Genomic DNA, 19,987 nt, shown 5'->3' on the forward strand with positions numbered 1-19,987 from the left:
TCCACAAACAGCAGGTTATTACGCATTCAGGTCCTGTCACAAGGTGCTGGGGAGTCGAGGGTAAACCACTGTGTCATTCCATCAGCGGCGGAGAGTGGGGGATTTTACCATCACTCTGAGGTGTTTAGCTTGGCCGTCACATCTGCTTACAGTGAAGGATTTACTCTTGTGTGAGTGAACACACACACACGGCTCTCAATCATGTGGCCAACGCATTATATACATCAGTTCCCACTTTTGTCAAATAGATATGATTACGACTTATTGTAACAATTATTTGGGCTATTTTATGCCACAAGAGTAGGGTCATTATAAGAAACATTTTCTGAGCTGTTCACATCAGAAGAGCACGTATTTTGCTTTAAAATGTAGTGATTGCATGTTGTTTTGCAGCAGAAAAGGTAACACTGGGGAATGTGAATTTTGGTTTAAACCGATTTTGGCCATATCATTTGTTTCAGTGACGGTGTGTGAAAAGCAAAAGTAATGACCCACAATTACATAAGTGGATGCACTATTTTCTCTAGTGTATCTGCTTATGAAAACATACATAAATAGGCTCACGCTGGGACAAAGATATCCCATATGCAAATTAAACCCTGCAAAGCACACATCCCGTGCAGTTCCATTAAGGAAGATGCAGGCTGCCTGAAGCAAACTCCGTTCAGAAAAGGCAAAAATAATCCAAGAACATTCACGGGGGAACTCTTGCCCCTCCAGTAGGATGCATGATTTAAAATAACCTGGAGAAAATGAAGGCAGAAAAAAAAAATTCATGTATCTACATTTGGTGCTCTGATCAGCGTGACTGCCTCTGGAACGTGTTCTCAACTCATCGGGGAAATAACGGCTACACTCAGCTCAGCTGTCTTATTAAGAACAACACAAATGGTGCAAAGATTGCTGTGTAAATGCTGGCTATAAAAACTTCCTCTGCCCACAAGCATATTGCATACTGCTGCACATTGTAACTCACGGCACAACTTAATTATGTTTAAGTGAACCAGTGAGCAGGGCAGATCATGCTGCACGAAGCATGAGTTTCTCTTTTTCTGCATGTGTTGCCAAACAAACTCTAGAATTTGTCCTCAGCTTGAAGCTTTTGTCATGCCGTACGTCTCTGAGGTTCGTGCACATTTCTAGCTTTTAATACGGCATGTTTACTCTTTTATTAGTTGGTCACAAGCATTTGGATTTTAGCATGGAATATTTCTTTCTAATATTTAAGACACGATGTAACCAAGTGGAAAACACCCAGGGCAATTTGAATGATTCTTGCTTTCTTGCACTCATGTCTTGTTTTTCCTTCATTTGACGGTGCAGCAGGAGTGTAGTGGCTGATGTCGACACAGTCATTTGCCGTTTTGTTGTAATATATATTAAAAAACGTGGCGAAAGATGAAGGTAGGTAGGTAAAGGTGAAGAGAAGAGAGGGAAGAATAGAACAGCATCAGGTGGATGGAGCTCCTCCTGAGCCGGCTGCCTAATTTGTCATTTTGCTGTTGGCAGGAAGCTCAGGTGCTTCAATCTTATCAGGCCCATTTTGTGCTCAGATATCTGCCAGGACTTACCTGTGTATTTTTGGTCAGTTGTATGAACTTCACTGACAGGGGTCACTCATCTGTTCCTGAATCACTTAGAGGGAGACTTTTACCGCTGGCGAAGCCCCAACATATGACTGCCTACTTAAACAAAGCTTTTGTTTGTGTTGTTTGAGTGAAATAATAGGAGAGCACATCTCCAATATGCGTAGACACTAACAGAAACCGTTGTTGCATTTATGTGGACACTCATATTCCACTAATAGATAGATAGATAGATAGATAGATAGATAGATAGATAGATAGATGGATAGATACTTAATTAATCCCAAACTTGGAAATTTCACTGTTGCAGCAGCATGTGCAGGCATACATCACATATTACAAAACCAAAATTAAAAAACTAATAAAATAGGAAAACAAAATCTATATACTCAATATTTACAAGAATAATAATCAGAATAATACCACAGTCAGAACAGACTGGATCCGAATAGAAGGACTACTAGTGTAAACCTGTTATAATTCATTCTGTAGGAATAAAATAGCCCCTCATAACTATGTAAACACTGCAAACAAAGATCTGTCTTCTTTAGTTGAATTAATTGAATGTTGTCAGTAAAGTCTAGGTAAGAAACGTATTTTTTCAGTTATATTTTCTGTGGTGGTCTGATAGTTCACCTGGTTGTGCAGTTGCCCCATAAACTTAAGGCAATAGTCCTCACTGCAGCCTGCACCCTTTGCTGCGTGTCAACTGCTTATTCCCTGAATTGTTTTGGGGGAATGAAAACATAATATCTTACTGGATCATTTTATTTACCGTAAGTATAAATGGCTCAACTGTAATCTCTAATCCGAATGATTTCAATCTGGTTGAAGAAATATTGTCCCTGTAAACATAGTCACGTAAGTTTGTTATGTAAAATCCCTGAGATAGAATAAACATTGCATACCGCAGTCCTGGCTGGTAAAATGTACAAAAAGGAGAAGCCATTACATTAATCAGGATACCATGGATCTGAAACACTTTCAGTAATCTTCCATTGAAGCAATTATTACCTCTTTTTTTCTGCTCTCATTACCTGACCGCTTCAATAAAGCTGAGGGCTGTTTTCTTCCCTAACAGGCAGATAATGGAGAGTTGTGGGAAAACGAAAGAGAAAATAGATAGTGGCAATGATAAATAGAGTACCAGGGCGTACAAGATAAGACAAGAGGAAGAAGTGGAGGATGGAGAGAGAAGAGCAGAGAAAGTGCCAGAGGAGGCGTCGTGTCGTCTGCGGGACTGAGCTGTTTAATTAATGTTGCCATACGCGCACCACCTCCAGTCTCAGGAGCCATTCCTGCCTCTCTTTTTGTTTCTTTCTCCTCACAATACCGCTCAGTTGAATTCACTTCGGTATCTATCAATCTTTTAATTGCAAATGGCAGATTAAGAGAATCCTTCAGCGACCGTAACATTGTTACAAACACACAAACAAATGGTTCAACATCATGCTAACTGATCACCAGTCAGTAGATCTATGAGAGGACATAAAAGTGCCACTTCTCTCTGTCTTCCTGAACGTCTCCCCTGACTGAAGTCCTGCCGCTTCACGCTTCACATTAGGAATTACTTTTTTAAAATGGCAGCCAGTGCTCTTTTTTTCCTCTTCTCACTCTCACAGTTTCTCCTTTCTCTCCATTCTGATCTCGCTCACTCGTCCCAACCCACTAACACCTGCCTCCTCCTGTGGGTCTCTTCTGTCCGTCTCAGGGATGGAGGGAAGGGGGTGTGAGAATGAGAGTCTGCCAGGAGGCTCTACCAGCACACCCGGGGCATGTGGGTGAAATCACACTGCTTGGCATGCACCACATATTACCTTCTGGTTTCAAAATGACTTGCTGATATACTGGTGCTGATAGAAGAAGTGAAAGTGATGTTGAAAGATTGGGTTGACTATATAAATCAGTATCCCTTCTGCAAAGGCTCTTCTCAACTGATGTCAGAGACTCTTTGGTGATTGAACCAGAGCCACTGGAGGCGGGGCGGTGGAAGACCAGGGAGCTCACATAGAACCTCATCATTGTTCTTCTGAAGGGAGGCATGCAAGAAATAGTGTAAAATAAATTCAGTCTAATCATGCAACCTCTTAGAGATTTCCTGGAGTTGACGTAACAAATAAATGTATTTATATGAGTTACAGGTGCATAACTCTCAGCAGCCAGAGAGTTACTGAGTGCATGACCTAAACTGAGATGATCAGGTGGAGACGGCTTTTACTTTTAAACCTTCCCCGTGAAAAAGACAAAAGTAAAGACAAAGAAAACGGGACACAATGACCTTTTAAAGCGCCGTCAGAATTCATTATTTTCCAGCTTTCAAACACATTTTAGTAGTTAACACTTTCATTCTTTCAGATATTATTTTTTACTAAAAGGTATTTATTCATTAACTTTACAGTTCAGTCATAAAAAGAAACTCTATCACACAATCTGTCTGCTTGGTTTAGTGGATGCGCTACATCTAAGCGTTGCATTTGTTCACGCTCGCTTTCCTCCATGTGTTTAGTCTCGTTCTGTGCGTGACGTTGGAAGGTGGCAGTGATTAATTGCGTGGTAAGGATCAAACAAGCATTGTTTAATTAAATCCTCTGATAATGTCAAAGTTTATGTTTCCCGGGAGACAAGAGGTTTGGGCTGTCTGTATCCCCTGCAGCTATTGCTCACTATTAATCACAGCAGCGTGTTTTTTGTGTTTAAGTGCGTGCGGTAATGGATGCAGATCTTTTTTTTACTTCTCCCCGGGGTAAATAAGAATCAAAGGGCAATTTCGGCATAATGGGCATTTTTGAAAATGTGTTTTAGATCACGGTATAAACATGTCACATTAGACCGTCGCGTCTGCATAGCAGTTTCTCATTTTGGCACCCAAAGCTGTTTTGTTACCCAGATCCATTTCAGTCTTGCCTTCCAGCTCGGTAGAATAAGCTTCTAAATAAGCTTTTGTAGAAGGAATGGAAAAGGTGCACCATTGCCAACTTTTCCCCAGCAAATGCCTTTCTTTTTTGTTCTGTGTTTTTGTTTTGTGAATAATATTCTTCACCCCGTTGCTCTCCTCTTAGAACAGCACTGCGTAAACACACCTGAATTTGAAGACAACAGATGTCCATGCACCGCCTTGCAAACAGAAGAATAAATATCTATATTCTTTGGAATACATTAATAAAAATACATAAAAATACACATGCATATATTTCTTCATATAATGAAGGACAATTGTCCTTCATAAAAATTGTCAACACCAGCAAAAAAAAAAAAAAACGGTGACTGCACCCCCGCACTATGCTTGTTAAACAGCATTTATTCTTCTCTGCTCTGCTCAGGGTATCACCACAGCCTCCCTTCCTCTCCCTACACCTCCACGTCTGGACCCGATGCTCAGAGGTTACCTTCATCTGGCACCCTCTCCTCCGAATACCTAAACCAGGGCAGCTCCACGAAGGTCCTCTTTCTCCTCTGCAACACAGCGGGGTCTGGTCAGCAAGCCGTCAGGTGAGCTGGCAGCTGATGAACTTTCAAGTTGTTGTTGAGTGAGTCAGTTGTTGTTAACATGTCTTTGACTCAACATCATATAATCGTCCAGTGGATTGGATAAGCAGAGTGATTCGAACTTTAAATGAGATTGCATTTCAGGATGTGTCATCTTCCATTTGTCAGACATCTTGTTAAAGTGCAGCTGCTGACAGATCTTCCCTCTTGCTCTGCTGTGTCTACAGCCTTGCAATGAATACTTGATTTAATATTTTCCCCTTTCGTCATCTGGTGCTGTCGAGGTGTCAACATCTAACTTCTTTTTGACTTTGACCTGTAAATCTATTGCACAAATTCCCCAGGCCGGGCTGTTTTTTTTCTCCTGCTTACACTCAGTTTATATCTTTAAGCTAAAAATCTGAGATGTTGAACAACGTAGCAAAAGTAGAACTCTTAACCTGTGAATATTAGGTTTTACTGGTTCATCCAGAAAACATCACAACTCTTCTGAACTGCTAAAGCATCTGAATGGAAGCTTTTGTTGCTTGCAGGTAAACTGTGCTGTTGTGTGCTGAATGAGAACATCTACCTCTTCAGTCACGATATTGTCACTGCAGGCAACAACAGAAATTGAATTGATCCAGACTCTTAGAAGACAAGAGACGGTAGAAATCTTATTTAACGTGCGCGCGCAAGGATTTATTGACTTATGCATGAACATCTTGCGGCTACATTCAAGATTCATCCACTTCACAACAGTGGATCATAGCGGACGCAGAACAACTGTCTCATAGTCAAGTTGAGCTTCTATGATTTATGAAAAAGTGAAATACTGGGCAGGCAAAGAGGGTACTCGATTAAACATTTAAATTCGTTGTGGGAAACTTGCAGGCAGTCTTTAACAATTTTAAAACTTCAAATATCCTGCGTATGTTTTGTATCTGGTTTGACTGGATTTAGCCAGTGTCCTGTGTTTTTACTGTTTTTCGGGCCAGGAACCATATATGGTAACTTCCACACACATTTTAAATTGCATCCCTGTACCTCTCAGTGAGGTTTAGAAGCATGTGGTTCTCACCCAGCAAATCAGAGAAGATCAAGACAGCATTCTCGGGTCAAATCAGGGTCTAATGTGGTCTGTAAGGTCCACCTCTGCATGAGCACTGAGAATAACTGCTTTATTAGGTATATTAGGTATTTATTAGGAAGGGATCAATATGTACAAAGAAGTTCCCAATGCCATTATTAGTTAGGTAATAATTTATAGCAACAGCAACATACAGGAAAGGCAGATTTATTTTGCTCTTTAGTTTTAGTCGTCATGTGTCCTTTGGTGCAGGATCTTGTAACTTGTAAGTGTATGTCTTCACACACACACAGATCCATGTGTGGATGGAAGATCAGACAGACAGCAGACGTTCTTAAAGGCTTGATAATGTCAAGATCTGACATTTGAAGACTCATCTGCTCACACAGACACAAGACTCAACTGTGCCACTGTGGGAAATATCGGACTCTGTCTCAGTAGTCATCGATCCCCAAAATGAGTAGGAAAACGCAATATAGCTCTACAGTGTAGCTGTGTTTAATTAATTCCTAATTAAATGTTGTAGTAGAATTTCTATGCATGCCTGGCACAATATAGTATATAGTTCAAATACCAGAAGTTGACACTCATTCCAAAATTATACTTCAATATGCTTCCACTCTTTCCACAAGTTTTTTGTCTGATTCAGCTTCCAGGCCTTTGTCTGGCTTATAATCAGCGATCTGACATATCCCTAAGGTCTTTGGGAGGTTTGATGTTGACTCTCTGTGCAGGCAAGTTCTTCGACTCCAATTCTTCTGTTCTTGGATCTTGCCTTGTACAGAGAAGCAATGCTGAAAGAGGAGCGGGCATTTTCCAGCTAGATGTTGGAAAGTTGGAAGCACAGTATTGTTACCATATTGTTGTGTGCTGCAACAGTAATATTTACATAAACTGAAACTAAGATGAACTAAACAGCATACAATTCAGTAAAAATCTCCCAAAATCATGTTAACTTTAATGAAGGTTAGCATTTATTGGAGGAATGTTGCGGACATTGGGTGCTACAGTGAAGTGGCGGTAAGCACTGATGTTTGAATCCATCAGTCGACTGGGGCCTTTCTGTGTGGAGTTTCCATGTTCTCCCTGTGTCTGCGTGGGTTCTCTCCAGGTACTCCAGCTTCCTCCCACCGTCCAAAGACATGCTGGTTAGGTTTATTGGTGATTCTAAATTGGCCGTAGGTGTGAGTGTGAATGGTTGTCTGTCTCTCTGTGTTAGCCCTGTGATAGACTGGAGACCTGTCCAGGGTGTACCGCGCCTCTCTCCCAATGACGACTGGGATAGGCTCTAGCCCCCCACGACTCTACAGAGGACATGCGGTTACAGAAAATGAATGAATGAATGTTGCGGATGTAGTCATGTTTGCGACTCTCTGTTACACTTAAAGAACACCTCTGAATTTAAATCTTCAGATTCTCAGGTGTCTCAATAATCTTTGAAAATCTCCTATTAATGTCTCATTTCATATCCCATAATAAAGTCACTGCTGAGCACTCAGAGGGAACGCAAGATTTCTGTTAACCCAAGTAGTGACACATTATGAGGCATTGATAAATTAATGAACAACAAACCGGTTTCTCAGCTTTATTTGTTTCCTGACCACACATAATGTCACTTCAAGATAAACTGTTTTCTCCTCTCCTCTCCTCTCCTCTCCTCTCCTCTCCTCTCCTCTCCTCTCCTCTCCTCTCCTCTCTCAGGTTTGGGCCTCCATTCCTCATGGTTGAAGACAGGAGTATCTCCTGGGACCAGCTGCAACAGAGCATCCTCAGCAAGCTCTATTATCTGATGCTGAATGGATCTCAGGCCCAGGTAATTTCAGTCCCCTCACTAACCAATAACATGTCACCCACTCCATTCCATGTCAGCGACCCTTCAGCTTAGAGGTTCATGGACCCTGCGACCTCTAACAGGGGAATGCAGCGGAAGAGCAGTTCCAGCACAGAGCAGACGTTAGCGAGAATTTTGCTCAATGTTTTTTAACTGTCACATTTTGAGCTGTTTCATTCATAATTTTAGTGATTAATATTTAATCATTATTAAGCTGAGTTATCACATTGAATGAATAATTGTTTTTTATTATTATTATTATTTGAGTAATTGTAGGTTGGAGTTTTTTCTTTGTCAGTGGTTCCTGACAATTCAGTAACTGCAAATTAACTGCAATTGCCGCTTCAGTAAACTAAAAATAAGCAATAGGTGTTGTGTTGTTTCAAAATGTGTGATGTTACTTCTCAGTGGACACATGCTTCTTTAGTCAGGATTTATACAAAACATCCTGCTAGCCCAACGTCTTGTGTGGAAATCCAGGCTTGCATGTTAAAATTCACCTCTTCCTCTCAGCGTACTGCGAGCTTTGAAAACAGCCCTTGACTAGCTCCCCTTCAGCTTCATTTGTTTCTCCGTATACAGTTCAAGTGATCTGTACATCATAAGCCCTCAACAGGAACCCGAGATTCTTGAATAGGCAAGCTATATACAAGCGTCCATTCACACACACTAGCCCCGCTGCTGGTCGTCGAGTTGCTATGGGCAACGCCAGGGTGACAGGCAATATTTGAGGTGGCCTTATCCAGAGCCACCTGCTCTCTGCTTTATAAGGGTCTTTTAGATAGATTTATGGGTTGCTCAGGTGTTTTAAGCTGAAAAGACCACCTATATCTCGAGGGCTACAAGTTTTGTGATGCTTCGTTGCTCTTGTTTTAAAAGGAAACGCTGAATATAATGCCACATTTGACCTGCAGGAGGAAATAAGAAGGTGGCCTGTGAGCTTTCTGTGTAATATAGACACCTACAGTAAACATTACTCAGCTTTCACTCCTTATATTTATTCAGTTCTTTTGACAGACAGCTGGTGAAAGCACATTGGTTCATCTGTTTGGTATTTGCTTTATCATTATGTTTTGGTGCCACCCAGAGGTTCGTTTAACAAAATGCAAGTGGTGAAGTTATGAAAAACTTGAGATCTGACTGAATTTCAAGTTGTGACAGTCTAGCTCTTCTTCCACACAGCTGATGCTCTTAACAATCTTATGATCAAGTTGAATTTTGTAGCAAAAAGTCAAATGAATTTACCTTTGCGGTGAACTGTTAGTGAAACCTTATCAGCCATGGCCAGGTTTTATATTGAGAGCTGCTGAATGCATCAGGGTTAAGTGTGTTTGTGTGTGATTTTTTTAATGCTTGTTTAAATTCTAAATGATTGAAACTCTCTGACTATAGAGGACTTACTCTTTGGCACTTTGCCCCTGACCAGTCATTATTTAAAATATATATATATATATATATATATATTCATTATTATTAATTTATTTCCTCTGGCCCTTTACTAAATGTTCAATAGAGCTATGTGCTAGAGCTTTTGAAGTTCTTATTTGTGGAGCTAGTAAATTGAACTTTATTTTTGATTTAACCGATTTAAATTTACTGACACACAGTGATTCCTTACAGTGAGTACAGACCCCTGTAATATTTTAGTTTGAATGTATTTCCTGTGTTCAGCTGAACATGCATAACTGATAGAGAAACAGAGAAGGTCAAAATAAGACAATTAGTAGGCTGCCTGTTAGCCTTGTTCCACAGTCTTCATGTAATGTAGCTGAAATATGTTTTCAGCGTATAGCAATGTTGTGTTACCTGATAGGATTTAATGAAATCTACACTAGAGTTTGGTAAATAGTCCAACACCCATCCTCCTCACTGACAGTTAATCAGTCAGTATAGATGCTAAATTATAGATTACAGAAAGACATGTCCATATGCTTGCGTGTGAATGTTTGCTCCAGCCCAAATAATAAAAAGCAAAAAAACAAACAAGAAGCACCTTTTTCATTTAATCCCACTAATTTAACTCCTTAGTCTGTGCTGCAGTTCCTGTTTTCAAGTAGCAACCTGCTCAGAATCAATGCTTGATTGTATTCTCTACCCAAATAACTCAAATAATTCAGCCCTCTCTTCTTTGCAGCATCAACAAATGCCTTTTTATTTTATTGTTTTTTTTTTTCGAATGTGAGCAGTTGTGTATTTCAAAGCTACAATGTGGATCGTTTGTCTCCACCTTCTGGCATTGAGAGCAATTACACACGATTACGAATGACTATTGTCCCTCAGACCGTTTTCTTTTTTGGACTGGAAGCCTTCCATGTGATTTTAAAGTTGTTGCTGTTGTTGTTTAATCTTGGACTTTGTTCAGGTTTGTCTATCATTGTCTCCTCCATACTCCTTGTTGTTCAAGCCTCTTGTGGTTGCTCCCCTCTTCAGCTCTGGCAAACAGTCATTGTTTGCTAATATAGCCTCATCACTATCAGGTGTCTGGGTGGAAAAAACAAAACACAGACAAAACTCTTGTACAGAAATTCAGACGTTTGTCTAGGTAATAGTTTCAAACTAGCTTTCAGCATTTATGGTAAAGATTCTGGGCGGTTCAGAATCATCACATGAAAAGCAGCGGTTTAAAAGCTTGGTTCAGCCCCTACTGCTAGTGCTTTACACAGCACCTCATTTCCAGAGTTATCCAAGTGTCTGACTTATAACTCAGCTACTGACTTCTATCCTGTCCTTTCAAAAACTAAAACACCCACGAGCTGTACTTGCTTCAGGTATATTTCTGCTCTTGTGACAGACTTTGTTTGATTTACATAGCATCCTAAATTAATTCTCATTGACAAGCCTATATCAGACTACAGGTAACCACGGCGACAACACTGCTGCTTCACATTCAACTCATCTCAGGTCACATACATACTTTATATAACTATAATGTACTGTATATATGCAGAATATCCACTTTGTATGTACAGTATATACTAATGGAAAAATTATTTTAATAACACTGCAGTATGTTATGAAAGACAATTTAATTCAAACATTTAATCATTTTTTATGGACTCAGAGGAGGAATAAAGCTATTTAATATTTGAATTGCTGGGTTGCTCCTAAAGCACCTAACCAGTATGTAGTATTGGTATTTATTTAAAGGTAAAAGCAACATAATAAAAGGAACATTATAAGATAGCATCCATGTTGTCAGTCTCTCTTTGCAGCATTATAGCATATTCTTCCTTTGTACTTCCCTATTAAACTTTGCACTTCAGAGTGAGGCTGCCAGACAAGATGTGGAGATCATAAAAATACTTATTCATTGACTTATAAGGAGTATGTTGCCAATGCAGTGCATGCAGTGCAAACCAGTGTTTTGAACTGCAAGGATTTTCTCTTAGCTGTCTTTTTGTCAAATTATTAAAGCTAAACAAGTATCTTCATTGAAACTGAAACACACCACTAGATTAGCTTTTCATTGCAGGAGGCTCTTTAGGGAAACAACTGTATTAATGAGTATTTCTCTCTTTGCAGAATGCTGTTGTGCTGTTTAAGATCAGAGTAGTGGGAGGGTCTGCGTCCTATAACTATCTGTCTCCACAAGACAGCAAGCCATTGTACCACCCTGCTGTTGACAGGTAAGCTCCACAAACATACAAGAACTGTACTCCTTCATATGTAAACAGACACACACACACACCACATGACCTAAATTCAAATACTGTGCGGTATTTGTTTCTTTCTGTGGTCATGAATACATTTATGATAACATATGGTAGATAAGTCCACATATACATGTGTAATAGCCTGCCCATCCAGCTCTGTTGTATGTTCCACAAAGACAATGGGAAGATAAATACATGAAAATATTCGAAGTTGAGCTGTAAACACACAAACAACTCTATGAGACAAATGACTGCAGACTCTTGTATTTCTTACCATTTCAGACAAGTGTTTGAGTGCATAAGACAAGAAGCTGAAGTTCATTTCAGGAACAAATGGACCTTAAAGGGATAACAGGGTATAATGATAATAGTCTGGCGATGTGAAGATAAGGTCTTTATTTCCTGTGTGACTGAGAGCGTTACTGTGTCACAGTACAGCAGAGGAGCTTAGTTTCAATCTCTGATGATGTTCTGCTGAGCTGCGATGAAGGTCATGCCTTTCACAACATAGCAAGGAAATGAGATCGCCTTCTAGGTTCAACGACATATTTATTATGCCGTGTGTTTCTGTGTGTGTGTGTGTGTGTGTGTGTGTGTGTCTGTTTGTTTTCTATACTTTTGTGATTGGGTTTCTGTAAGCCCTGTTAATGGCTGGAGCAGCTCATTGCTTGTATCACATCTGAAATGTAAGTGGTTCACGCAGATGAGCTTTAAAAGACAGAACAGCAGTATTTAGGCATTTGGTTTAATATCCAGTTTAAAGTAATCATTACACTTTAGTTGTTTTTTGCCTGTCACTGTAAACGTCAAAGTTGTGCTGAATTTCACCCTTTTTACAGTTTAATAAATTGCGTAATATATATATATTTTCAGCATGTTAAGGGGTCAGTTCTTACAGTGGACAGAAAAATACTTATTGCCCGATGAACTACAACCATCATCATTGCTAGCTATGTCGGTAGATTTGATTATACCAGTTTTTCTGCTCTACTTCTTCTGTCAGCTTTAAATGCACAGGGGAAACATTAGAAAATGACTATTTAGGATAATCCACAGATCTTATTGCGAAAACTTTCATTTTCACTTTCAACCCTCAGGAAGTGTGAAACGCAGTCTCTATCTCTAACTATACAATATTCCATATGCAACAACTGTATTGCCATAGTTACCAAGAAGTTTAAAATAATCACTGGAACAACTGTAAAGTCTCACATGTTCTGTTATTTTTGTGCAGGTTACAAGCGTTACTTGTTTTTAACTAAATTAAATGTGTTTTTTGAATTTACTGACCAGGGCCACCTATTTACTGAATGACTAATGTTTGTCTGCATGCTAATGGTGTTTGGAGGGTGCCACTTGAATATTTATAGGCTGTTTCAGACTTTAATTGGCCAGATGTTTGGCCACTGCTGCTCTGGGACTTGGATTTCATTTAGTTTGTGGGTGGCACACTGCCACCTAGAACTGTCTTTCAATTAAAGTGATCGAATGACTTACAGGAGAAATGTATTGTTGAGTTGGATTATCACACATGGGAATTGTTTTATTGATATTCAAGATTTTAGTTGCTGTTACTATTCATAATCAATTTTTATTTTTCCCTATATATTATAAATGGGGGCAGCAAAGTGGCGTGGTGGTTAGCACTGATGCCTCACAGCAAGAAGTCCGTGCCTCACTCCAGCTTCCTCCCACCGTCCAAAGACATGCTCGTTAGGTTCATTGGTGATTCTTAATTGGCCGTAGGTGTGGATGTGAGTGTGAATGGTTGTCTGTCTCTCTATGTTAGCCCTGTGATAGACTGGAGACCTGTCCAGGGTGTACTCTAACTCTCGCCCAATGACAGCTGGGATAGGCTCCAGCCCCCTCCGTGACCCTTAACAGGAGAAGCGGTTACAGAAGATGAATGAATGAATGAATGAATATTAAAATCATTTAATTTACCTGCCTAAATTGTGTTGACATGTTACGTAAGCCTGATATCTAGTGATAAATCTAAATGTGTTTATAGTGAACAATAATGAGACGACCAAAATATGGATTTCACTTTGGAAACAGAATGAATGTTCTCATGGCTGGGACTCAGACAGTATTTGGTTATGCTTGACTATCTTCACCTGGAATACAGATACGTCTCGGAATCAAAACAAGTCATTTAAGAACTGACACATTTCCAAAACATCTGCCACAAGTGAACCATTATCTTCCTGAAATGAAAAAATGACTTCTGCCTCTTGCATCCAGCGAGTATTAAATGAATGTCGGCCCTCTAACAGAGCTGCTTGGCTACTGAATAATGATGCTGTTTAATCTTTCCCTCCGAGAGCTGTAAAGGTAAGCTCTGAAATAGAAACATAGCAGCCCTCACCACATTGGGACGCTTGTGTTTGCGCACAAAATAAATAATATCATGCCAGGTCTTACCTGTGTGACTGCACTGTCGGTCTGTGTGTGTCAGTGTGAAATCAAATTAAGCTCAAACATTCAAAGACTTATTACCACCTGAGCAGCTCTAATAACTGCAGATTTCAGTCTCCTTTGGTTTCCTAGTTTTATGATTTATAAGTTGTTGTCACAGCTAAGGGAACTGTGTATGAGGATTTGAAAAGCTTTTCTCTTGCTGTATTGTAGAGCTCTGAAGTTCTGTGGCCCAGGGGGACCTCCCCATGTGAAGCTAGTTATTGAGTGGGAGCACAGTTCTAAAGAATGGTAAGCAATGTGCACACTTCTGCTTGTATGTAGTACACTGTACATATATACCATTAAAGACATATAGCGAGAACACACTCAGCTCAACAGTTGTTGTGGCTGTTGTGCTCAGTGTTTTTTTGCCTCAATCAGACAGCATACACTGATTTAGCCTGTGTTTGCGAAATGACACAAACATGCACTTCCACTGATCTGAACTCTGTGAGCATAATTTTGCATCTGAATGGGGAACAATACGCATAGTGTGTGTGCTTCAGTCTGTTTGGCAGCATCCAGGAGGAGGTTGTGAAGGATGCAGAGAGTGTAAGGACCCAGCAGCAACAGCACCTTCAGCAGCATAGCTGTACCTTGGACGAGTGCTTCCAGCTGTATACCAAAGAAGAACAGGTGAGACTGAAATCAACATCATTAAATATGCAATATGAGCTGTTTTTCTCACCTGATGAACCTAAGCATCTGTGGATCTTAAAAACAGCTGCAGCTAAGACTTCAAGTGCAACTTTTCACTTTTTACTAACTCTGTAATTTACTCCATATTTAGTTATAGTTCTTAGAAAGTAAGAATATGAAGTTGTTTTTTGTACTGAACAGCAGTACAAAGAGTTAGTGTAGGTAAGAGAAAAGATAATTTACATGGTGAAATAGAGAAAATGAGGTTGGCAACAGGTAAGATTTGCAAACAAACTTAAAGGCACAATCAAGTAACTCAAAACAGACACTGTTGGGACACTCAGAAGACATACACAGAAGCTGCAACGATGGGAGAGCTAGTGTATGTAATAGGGAATGAGTGAGATGAAGGGCAGCTGAGTGGGGATCAAGTGATAGGGAAAAGGCACAAAGGACTGAGACAGACAGAGAGATTTTAGTGCTGGAGAGGGCCATAATGATAGAAATGATAACAACATTAGGAAGAGGGAACATGAGAAGCTTGAGAAATACCAAGTGCTGAAAGAAGAACAAGAATAGATGTGGATTTTTTAATTTATTTTATATAGAGAGAGTATATGTGGTTAGGGTATTCAGCATCTGTTTAAAAGTGTGATTCACTGCAATGCTACAACTGCATCCTCCAAAATGATCATACAGTTGAATTACCAGCTTATTTATGCTGTTTCAATAATAAACCAAACATTTTAATACTAATTAAGTTGGTATTAGTGCAGGACTGTTACATCAGAATCCATTTGTTTTCAGTACTTTAATGAACTGTCACACTGAGTGTATATGAATGAGGTGGGTATGGGTGAGTAAAGCAGCGAGGTGATGCAACTGACAGGAAAGCAGGACAGTTTGGAGTGGCTGGTCTGAAATGACAAGGGACTTAGAGGAAGGAGACAGGGAACTAGAACAGAATAAAGAGCTGAGCACATGAAAGGATAGCTGGCCAAAAAATATAAAGGCAAAGGAACAGAATTGAATGCACAACACAAGGTGGGTAGTTCAGAGGCCTAGGAATGTCAGTAAATTGCTCATGTACTGTAATAAATTGAGAGTTAATTACTTGTGACATGTTTCATATCCTAATGTCTCTGTTTTAAAGTTAGTGTTTTTGTCCTACGTTAATGTTTATGAAAGTTGTTTTTCCCTTCAGGCACACCCGCACAGTAATTACAGTGACTATTCATGCATAAGTAGAAAACAATCAAAATGCATAAAAAAAAGTGGTTGCTGTGGGCCAATGAAAACACCTTTTACATATTGACAAACATGGGCAGGAGATAACAACCAGTATCATTTCAAGAAACCAATGCACTTCTCAACCAAAGTGTAAATAGACTGCTGGTCTGGTCATCAGCTCTGATGAGCAGCTGAATTCACATGAATTCATGAAGTCCTCTCTCAATACTCTCCTCTCTTAAAGCGCCATTAATCAGGAACTCTCAGCTGTAATTCTCTGTCTAAGAATGTGGGTGTTAATGACAGACTGCTGATTCCTGAAGTTTCTCGCAAGTTTTTAACTATGCCACTGAGAGACATGTAATTATGTGAACGTACTCAAGTATCGTAATTACCATGTGTCCCTTACATACTCGTCAAATAACAATTGTGCATCACAATAATAATTCAGTCTTTACTCCACGTTTGTTTGACATCTGCAGTGATTAATATTGTATCTGTAGGTTCAGATTTTAAAGATATGATGACATACAGTATGATAAACACACTAAATACATTTTCTATATGCAACTTTTATTTGTAAATTAGTATTGGTCTATTTCAGTCTTGACTTTTCTTGTTGCATTGATCTGTTTTGCTTCTGTTTTGCACAAAAATGTGATTTTGGCTGGGAGGAGTCACTAAGGTAAAGGTTGTGGGCCAAGTCTGCAAACACAGTAACATGACTGACTACATTATACAGTGCTGCTTAAAAGATGACTCAAAACATCAGTGGATTTTTATACAAGGCCTGCAAGTAGCCAAAGAGTACCCAATCAAACAAATGAAACAGAAATACTATGCTTCTGTATTTATTCATTAAAATGAGCCAGTATTACACATCTGTGAGGTGCAAATGTAGGTGCACCTCTAATATTATAAATTGATTTCAAGTCCAAATTAGATCCCTATGCTGAGCATCTGTTGACTCCCACAGTTCAATTATAATCCACAGTCAGACAGGTTGAGAACAAATGGAGGTGTTCAAATTGGAGGGGCTCATTAAAACAAGCCAAGTTTTACCAAAAAAAAATGGTCAAGTCAAAGTCCTGACCTCATTCCAGTAGAAATGTTATGGAAGGACCTGAGGCAAGCAGTCCATGTGAGGAAACCCACCAACATCTCAGAACTGAAGTGTTTCTGTTCTGAGGAATGGGCTAAAATTCCTCCTGGCTGCTGTAGACGAATGATCAGAAGTTTTTGGCGACGTTTAGTTTCTGTTATTGCTGCACAAGGAGGTCACACCAGATGCTGAAAACAAGGGTTATCCTCACAAAAAAACGTATTACTTGAATAAATAAACACAAAAGCAACTTTGAGGACTTGTGTGTAAATCCACTGTAGTTTCAAGTAATTTTTTAGGCAGAAATGTAGAAAATTCTGAGGGATGCAAATACTTTTAAGCAACACTGTATGTATATCAAAGACGACTGTCTTTAAGTACAAGGTAAATCCACAGTTCAAACAGTGAAGGCATCATGTATGAGTAGGAGGTGAACTTGACATGCCCTGTGCTATTTTGGTTATTTGAAGTAATACTGAACAAGCTGCAGAAAGTCTTTTTGTCACAGATGTCAACGTTGCTTCTTGGTTTTCTTAAAAAGCTTAAACTTAAAAGGGTAATTTAAATGAAATGAAAGTGATTGTGGCTTTTTTGCAAATGCTGATTCAGGTAAGGATCTTTCTGTTCCTTGCAGATCATTCAAGCTCTGAGATATGTTTAGGCTGTCTTGCATGCACTCGTGTTTAATAGCTACCCACAGATGTCAGTAATGTTTGGATGGAGGCTGTAATGACCACTCTAAAACTTCTTCAGCTTGTTTTCCTTGAAGTAGTTCACAGTGGATTTGCTTTGGGCCGTTGTCCTTTTGCAGTATCTATTGTGCCCAAAAACCCCAAAGCATATTTTCCCACATCCATTCTTCTCCTTTTTTTTTCTCCAAACACACAGTACCTTGGCGGATTACATTCAAACAACTAAATTTGAACTATATCTGTTCACCGCACTTACTTCAGAAACCATTCAGGAGATTAAAATTCAGGTTTTGTTTAGAGCAGCTAATGTGTAGGGTTAGGGTTAGGGTTAGGGTTTCTCAATCTTCCATATCTTGTCTTGACATTCACAGCTCAACTGCCATCTTAATGACATTTCTGACAGCTGAAATGTCCATTTTGTAATTACTTTGGTGTTCTACATCCTTCCTTTCTTTGTGGGCATCAGTTAGCTTCATGTTACAGTACATCCTCGGTCTGCTGCTGAGAGTGTCATCATTAGGGTTGAAGAGCATATACCACGATTTGCAAAGGTCACTGGCCATCCCTTTCTTGCTAGGCCTCCTTTATAAACCCTTATGTGTAAATGGAGTGTTTTTCAAGCCATAGTACACCCAAATATATGCCAGAATTGCTATTTTCTACCTGCCTGGTACCTTGTAGCACCGTGTTCAAGTGAGTGTTGTTTGAAAGGCAACAACTTTGATAAATAAAAACTAGCTATATCCTCATGCAGGTGTGATTTAGGAATGCAAAATCAGATGTTTGTGTCATATTTCCTGCCTAGTCAGACATAACATAATTATTTGACTGATGCAAGCAGCATTTCTGTTATTAGAGATCTATAATGGCCTTCTTCCAGAAGTCAAGGCCTGACTTCTCAACACGTTAACTGCCTGTCGCCATGATTCTGCTGCCGCTCATTACAGACCTGTTTCTCTTCTATTCATATAAAATTATAAAGGTATAAAGTTAAGTAAAGGCTGCTAATTTATAATTAGTTTGTGTACCCCACCTCCTCTGCAGACTCTTCTGCCAGTCAAAATCTTTTATGTAAACAACTGAAATGACGTGCTGTGAATTATGCACAGTTAGAAGCTAACTCTTGCCAGCAAGAATCATAATATTTAACTGTTTTTGCTGCCATTTCAAATATATTATCATCTCAGCAACTGTGACATTAACTGAAGGCTATATGGCAAGATTACTAAGTCTTTGCTATTTGTTATTTGAATCATATTCATCTCTGGTGATCAATGAATGCACACACTTGCTCATGGGTTTCTTTCTATAATAAAACAGCAAAACAAACACAATAATTTGCATTTTTTTTTTTTTTTTTTTTTAATGTTGCAGTGGTATCAATCATAGCACCATCATTAAACTGTTTAAATGAGTCAAACTTCTAAGATTGCAATCACAGTTGAGAGTGTAGGGGAAAAAAGTAAAGTAAGACTTGTTCTTTGCTTCTTGGCTTTCTGCCTTGTCATCAGTTACAGGTACATTAGCGAATATCTTTTTTTTTTTTTTCATAGCTCATAGCTTTGTAATACCACTACATCCTGCTGGTCAAAGACACAATGGGTCCCCCTTAAACATCCACAGTCTTTTGTGGCGCTGCAAATACATTTACAGTAAGCTTGTCTCCACTTCAGCTCTTTTAGTTAGTGAGAACTGACCAAAGCTCGACTATAAAAGCTGGAGCCATTCACCACATCTATTTGTACTTCAGCTCTAGTGGCTGTGTTGGTGCCTTTATAGTTATATCTGATAAATATTTTGAAATCAGAGTTATAGGTAAATAGTATTACATGAGTATGTGGGGTTTTTGCCAGTTTTCTGCATAAATTATCTGAATTTATATCAATTGTACTCCGATAACTGTAAATAAACAGACCAGTTTGCTATTGCCTGCTGATTGTCCTTACACTGAGAGGAAGCACTCTAACCCTGCTGATCCAGTTTAGCAGGAGTCTTGGCTAGAAGCAGTAACTTCCTGGAGTCACAGCATGTTGCCTAGCAACCACAAGCTGGCAGCAAGCCTCCTGGCAAGCTGTTTCCTGCCGTTTCAAGTCATTGTTCTGAGCTAAATGAATCTGCTGCAATTTGTGGCTTTATATTTAACAGACAGTTAGGATTAAAATTTCAATCTTCCTAATTATGTGACTCAATCTTCTGCAGCAAGCAGAATTTTTCAAACTTCTTTAATTAAGTAATTTAA

The 19,987-nt window shown here is 39.3% G+C and overlaps 1 protein-coding gene across 1 annotated transcript in view; it reads left to right on the forward strand.

Moving 5' to 3' along the window:
- The window catches only part of LOC311506830 (ubiquitin carboxyl-terminal hydrolase 43-like), a 49,131-nt gene that overhangs the window by 9,764 nt on the left and 19,380 nt on the right, over positions 1 to 19,987 (forward strand). The window contains exons 3-7 of the mRNA XM_084570928.1: positions 4,907 to 5,075; positions 7,843 to 7,954; positions 11,495 to 11,598; positions 14,257 to 14,334; positions 14,592 to 14,721. Of these exons, the coding sequence (XP_084427054.1) occupies positions 4,907 to 5,075; positions 7,843 to 7,954; positions 11,495 to 11,598; positions 14,257 to 14,334; positions 14,592 to 14,721 (593 nt within the window). The remainder of the gene's footprint in view (positions 1 to 4,906; positions 5,076 to 7,842; positions 7,955 to 11,494; positions 11,599 to 14,256; positions 14,335 to 14,591; positions 14,722 to 19,987) is intronic.

Source organism: Chelon labrosus, assembly GCF_963514085.1.
Source record: "Chelon labrosus genome assembly, chromosome: 2".
Taxonomy (NCBI): domain Eukaryota; kingdom Metazoa; phylum Chordata; class Actinopteri; order Mugiliformes; family Mugilidae; genus Chelon; species Chelon labrosus.